The sequence below is a fragment of the Lacerta agilis genome, chromosome 8 (genome assembly GCF_009819535.1).
Source record: "Lacerta agilis isolate rLacAgi1 chromosome 8, rLacAgi1.pri, whole genome shotgun sequence".
NCBI classification, from domain to species: Eukaryota; Metazoa; Chordata; class Lepidosauria; order Squamata; family Lacertidae; genus Lacerta; species Lacerta agilis.
The window spans coordinates 76,490,449-76,496,794 of NC_046319.1; the positions used below are offsets into that span (position 1 = coordinate 76,490,449).

A 6,346-nucleotide genomic window follows, 5' to 3' on the forward strand; every position below is an offset into this window, starting at 1 on the left:
TCTTTTTAGGCAGGAACAGAGTCCCATTTATTTTCATTTTCTCTGAAACCCCAGATCGCCAAAAGAAGCAGCAAAATGTCAAGAACAAGTGAACAGTGGAAACTACATTCATCTATCCAACGAGAACCGTAGATTGTTAAAAGAAAAAAACGCACGCACACACAGATCTTTAGCGATGAGTTACACAGAAAAATACCACATCATCCAAGTGCTACTGTCTCGCTGTGGGTTTCCCCCCACCCACCCTTTCCCACCGAACTGTACAAGTAGTCTTTATTCTGAATAAGTGCTAAAAGTTATGGCGTAACATTTTTTACCACCTTAAGTGCTGTCATCACATACGATGATGACCTACGGTACCTGTTTCCATCCCTTTTCTGGCCTGCATTTCGGGCTCTGGATGGAAAAGGTTCTTTTCATGTCCCAAGGGGTCTCAATGGTGGAAGCTTTTTTCCTAATGAGTACAGGATCAAAGCAACAGCTTGTTTGCACAGTGATGAGAGGAACAAGGGACCTTGCAGGATTGGACCACAAAGAGGTGCACCTTGTCAACCATTTCCCCCACCCCCACCTCCCAACAGTGGCCAGGCAGAACCTTCTAGGAACGGCGTGGTGGTGATGGTTCTCCCAATCTACCCCACCCCCAATCTGTCACTCTGGTAGACTGCCTCTGCACACACAATTTCCATTTTGCTACAACAGCCACTGGTAGACAAATGGGCGGATGAGAAGTCTTAACACCTGGTAATTAGAAGAACAGAATCAGCACCCTGTTAACTGTTTAGAACTGTCCATGCTCAATTATTAGTTCATCCACACTGCATCTTCCTTCACTTTCAGAAGTTTTAACCACTGGGAAATTAGCCATCACCTGTTGGCACCCACATTTCACTTAAGACTGGTGGCAGAACCCTTGGCAACAGGGCAGTTAAGACAGCTTCAGTAATCTTTCCCGTCTGATCTGAGCACACAGGAGAAAACATATAAGCTATTAATCCATTATTTGCAGAAGGGAGAAGCATGACGAAGGTGAGGCTATACGAGATAAGGGGAGTGCCCAAAGGGTTGATTCACTCAGATATACTTGCCACACCTGGATTTCTTGTTTATAATTCGGAGCCGGACTTTCGAGCAATTGCTGTGCTGTAAGGGATAGTGCAGTGTGGACAGAACAAAAGCAAAAGTGATAACACTGATGTAATCACATGACACCCTGCTCCTCATGTGCAGGTTTCTTTTGAGTTACACTAGCCTTGGCTAGCAGGCAGGTGGTCCTCTCAACAGATAAACCTGCAGGGCCTAAACACAACCCCCATACATACAAATAAAAAACCCCACCCCAAAGTCCCCAGCAAATATGGCGGAGGAAGGAAGTCAACTTGTAGCAGCAGGAAGACGGACAAGAACGAATGTAGGATACCTCTTTCATCTTTCCCAGGAAAGTTGCACCGACTTTGCCTTGGGTTAAACTCCTGAACTCGGCATTTGCACTGGGCTAACGCCTGAATTCGTTCCGCAACAAGAACAGCAGTTTCAAACGGCAGCATCTGGGTGGCCAGGCAAGGAGCAAGAGTGGAACACAAGACTGCTGAGGAGATGGTCACGCTACTAATCTGCCAGAGGTTTAGAAAGGGGTGCCATGAAAAGATGAGACACACAGGGATTTGTTAGAGAACAAAGATTTCTTCCCCCGGTGGCAGGGAAGTTGGCACTGAGCTTTCCTCTAAAAGGGGCACACAGGACCTTTTATTGATGGCTCTGCCCAGCACAGAGTTTGGCCATGGACTCAGTCCTCCTTGCGTTCCAAAGCCGAGGCACCATGGACCCCGCTGCCAGCCATCGAGAAGGGCAGCGTGGAAAACAAGGAGTCCGTCGCAGCAAAGGCTCCCCCTGAAATCTGGGCCAAGCCTGCCGAGTTCCCGAACGGCGCGACCATGTTCAGCCGCTGCAGGTGGTGATACATAAGTTCCCGGGACGTCTTGGCCTCGGCGCTGCCGATGTCCATGAGGTTGATGGGGTGCGAGGGCGGCAGCATGTTGCTCTGCATGCCGAGCGTCATGTCGGCAGGGGCGTACCGGATCGTGCTGGTGGCGTAAAGGCCCTGCGAGCCGGACGTGCTGGCGTGCGGGCTGCTGAGCTGGTGCACCAGTGGCACAACCACGTTGCCCGCGTGGAACCGTTGCAGCACCTCTATGTCGGCAGGGTAGAGGAGCGGTGTGAACGGCGTGGAGGTGGCCCTCTCCTCACACGGGGAGCCCGAGAGCGGGGGCGAGAGAGTGTCCGCCGAAGAGGAGGCTGCCGGGATGGTCCGGGGGGAGGTGCCGAACGGCCCTTTCGGGGCGCCGCTCTCCATCTCGGGCGGGGTGAGCACAGAGTCCGGGATGGAGACGTACAGGTGAGAAGAGGCTGGCCGCAGAGAGGACTTCTCTAAGCTAAGTGCTTTGTTCACAGTGTAAGGGCTGCCCTTTTGGGCGGCAGGACAGGTCCAGGGGGCTCCCTTGGCACCTGGGGGCTGCTCAGATTTAATGCTAAGTGCTGGGCTGGCTTTCAGAACGGAGCTATTCTGAGTCTGTATGACAGAGGCAAACTCCGATGTGCAGGGGCGGCCGGGCCCTGCGCTCCTCCGCTCCCCGGCCTTGCAGCCATTGGCTTTCCTTGCCAGGGGCGCCCTCTGCTGCGAGAGGAGGCCCAGCTCAGATTCGCTGCCACTGTCTGACTCCTCGGAGCTGGCCTCCTTTGCCTCCCGCGGGGGGCTCTCTGGCTGGAACTCCAGCTTGATGCGCTTGCTGGGCGGTCCCTCGGTGTCGCTCCCGGCGCCTGCGTCTGACAGCTCCTCCTCCCGGTAGCTCGTTTCGGGGCCACTGGAATCGGTCTCTGCCAGGCGGCACCGGGCACCAGCCTCTGCCACACTCCGGGGGAACGCCTCAGCTAGGGAGCTGCGTTTGCTGGGGGAGTAAAGCTTCCTCCCTTGGCTGCTCTCTTTGGCAAGGCTGCTCTCTGAAAGGGAAATCAGGTGGGGAGACGGGGGGGAAAAAACCAACTGAGCATGGCAGCAGGGAGCTAAGCATCTTCCCACGGCCGGGAGTTGGACAGATTTATTTTGCCGAGCAATATTTTTATCCACAGAAGACCTGGGGGAGAGTTTAGACTTTGCTTCAGAGCAGCTTCCTGCCAGCAGCGCAGCTAATAATCACCAGCATAGGGCAAAGCGAGGCTGGAAAGCCTTGAAGTGGATTTGGGCACAGCAGGAACTCAAAAGCCAGCATGGCAGAATTTCCGCCTCGGAGAGGGGGGAAACCTAATCAATAAGGTTGCACACCCTCCCCGTAATTTCATTTAACCCTTTAGGAACTAAAGGTGGCTAATAATAATAATAATAATAATAATAATAATAATAATAATAATAAATGCAGCAATCCCCATCAAGAATCTTAAGGCCAAGCCCCCATAACAAAATGCAAAACATCCCCTGAAACTGGGACGTTAAAGGTGAATCAGCAGAGAGTCTTTCTAAACAGCCACGTTTTCACTGGCCACTTGTAACAGTGCAGTGCCCACATCTGGGTGACATGCTGAGCCACCAAGCAGCAGGGTAGAGAATCTTTTTCAGCTTGAAGGTTGCACTGAGCCATGCCTTGGGCTGTCTGAGATCCTAAACCCTTTTAAATATGTTTGTGGGGGGTTATTGGTTTATTTTGTTCTTGTTTTTATTATGCCTTTTGTTTTTAAGCTGTGAACCGCCTTGAGACCTACAGATTAAGTGTGGTATAGTAATAATAATAATAATAATAATAATAATAATAATAATAATAATACCCTCAAGGGCCACTTTCCAGGGGCCACATGCCAGCAGTGGGCAGGGCCAGAGGCAAAAGTGACGAGAAGCAGAATCCATGCAGAGCAAAACCTTTTGCCCAGCAGCCTATATCCCAGCTGCAAGAGAGGAAGGGGTTGCTACACACTTAACACCAACGCGCAAGGCAACTGAGAAACTGGTCCAGTCCACATTCCGGCCTTTGCACTGAAAAGGGCACATAGCAGGGCAGTAAGATTGTGACCTGCAATGAGACCCCAAGGACCAGCCTGAGGTTCCCGACTCCTGCCTTGAACTGCAGCTTCAACAACAAATCGTGACTTCAGGCCATGGTTTGTTTGGGAGAAACAAACCATGAGGACTAGTTCAAGTTACTGCAGTAGGGCAGCCGTCCCCAACACGAATCCTGGTTGGGGTTGCAACTTGTTTAATGTCATCATTATTTTTTCTTAATTTGTGAACCGCCCCGGGATCTTCGGATGAAAGGTGGCATGCAAATTTAATAAACGAACTAACAAACTTCCATCAGCCCCAGCCAGCATTAGGGATGATGGGCGTTGCAGTCCAAAACCTCTAAAAGGAGCCAGGTTGGGAAAGGCACCAGTAAGCCAAGACTAGCGATTTGTTACTGCTCCTTAGGCCACGCGAGGAGCACAGAGGGAGAGTGATTGTGCAGCGTGCACACTTCTGATGGCTTAGCACCATGGCCAAGAAACAGGGCCTGAGGCACCCCAACTGGCAGGGCATGTGCCACAAGGTCAGGGCCATAACGCAAAAAGTCCTTCCCCTGGTACTGCCCGCTGTGCTTCATGGGGATGAGGGATCCCTGGTGTGAGAAGATGACTGGAGCATGCAGGGCAGAAACACGCAGGAGGAGGCAATCCTTCAGTTCCTCCGGGGTCCCAAGCCCCTGAAAGCTTAAAACGGCACCTTGAATTGGGGCCAGAGAAACAAAACACCTCTTGCCTGCCAGCAACCTGCCTGCAGCAGTTCACAAAGGGGCTGAAAAGCGCCTACACCGGAACTCTGGTAAATAGCACACTAGTAAATAGCAATAGTAAATAGGGACCCAGGTGGCACTGTGGGTTAAACCACAGAGTCTAGGGCTTGCTGATCAGAAGGTCGGCGGTTCGAATCCCTGCCACAGGGTGAGCTCCCGTTGCTCGGTCCCAGCTCCTGCCCACCTAGCAGTTCGAAAGCACGTCAAAGTGCAAGTAGATAAATAGGGACCGCTCCAGCGGGAAGGTAAACGGCATTTCCGTGCGCTGCTCTGGTTCGCCAGAAGCAGCTTTGTCATGCTGGCCACATGACCCGGAAGCTGTCTGCGGACAAACGCCGGCTCCCTTGGCCTATAGAGCGAGATGAGCGCCGCAACCCCAGAGTCGGACACGACTGGACCTGGTGGTCAGGGGTCTCTTTACCTTTTACTAAATAGCAAAAGGGGCCCTTCGATTTTTAAAGGGAAAATAGTAGGTTTGCTATGTTTTATTAGCAGGCAAGAACCTAAGAGCTCTGTTGAAAGAGACAGCCCACACCTGTTTGCCAAAATCTCTTCTGCTAGCAATGCATGGAGTTTGTCTGCTTGGCAAGCTAATTCCCCCCCCCCATCCAAGGCTTCATTTTATTCACCTTTGAATTCCGGCCCCACCTCAACGGCCTCTGTCTGCCTCGCAGGGATCCCAGGCAGCTGGAAGATGTCCAGCACGGTGCTCTTGCACTCCGGCTTGCTGGAAAGGGTTAAAAGTAAAACAAGGGGGAAAAAGGAAAGGAGAAGATTAAATAAATGCACATATGAGGATTGTTCCAAAGCTTCAAGATATATCCTTGTCTTGCCAAGAGAAGCTCGTTCCCCTGGAAGGCACTTTGTGAGGTTCAGAGGTGATGCTGGGATTTCAGATGTTCTGCCAGGGTTAAGCCAAAGGCCGGGCCCAGGAGATGCCTCGAAGGAGGGTCCATTCTTCCATTTCACCCGCAACAGCTTGGACAGGCTTCCTCAACCTCAGCCCTCCAGATGTTTTTGGCCTACAACTCCCATGATCCCTAGCTGGCAGGACCAGTGGTCAGGGATGATGGTAATTGTAGTCTCAAAACATCTGGAGGGCCGAGGTTGAGGAAGCCTGAGCTTGGAGGATCACCAGAAAGCAGTAAAGAACTTCAGTGGTGGCCGGGATGGAGAAGGTGGCAGAATTTGTGCCAGGATGCAAAGGAAGTTCCGCATAATTTTCACATAAACATTCCCTACTATTTCCACCTCTGGGGCACTGCTCTGCACTATCCCTCCCTCAAGAGGAGGCCTTTGAAATGTTGCTGGGGACTTTGGCACCATGAAGGATCATCGTTGGATCTCGTAAGAGCGGCCACTTGGTGGCAGCAAGGAAGCCAAGAGAGAGGAGAGAAAGCCAGTCTCTCTGCTTAGCAGCCGTGTGGCAACGCTGAGAGGCAAGGGATTAAAATAAGCGATGCAACTCCCACCCCCTTGCAAACCAGAAGGGGACTGAAGAAAGCCAACTTGAATAAGAGCGACAACATCCA

The 6,346-nt window shown here is 51.8% G+C and overlaps 1 protein-coding gene across 1 annotated transcript in view; it reads right to left on the reverse strand.

Annotated features, from left to right (window-relative positions):
- Positions 1 to 6,346, reverse strand: part of LOC117052046 (neuronal PAS domain-containing protein 3-like) — a 73,190-nt gene continuing 66,844 nt past the window's right edge. The window contains exons 7-9 of the mRNA XM_033158773.1: positions 5,444 to 5,541; positions 4,551 to 4,744; positions 1 to 3,040 (exon numbers count right to left, since the gene is read on the reverse strand). Coding sequence (XP_033014664.1) covers positions 1,787 to 3,040; positions 4,551 to 4,744; positions 5,444 to 5,541 — 1,546 coding nt within the window. The 3' untranslated portion in view covers positions 1 to 1,786. The remainder of the gene's footprint in view (positions 3,041 to 4,550; positions 4,745 to 5,443; positions 5,542 to 6,346) is intronic.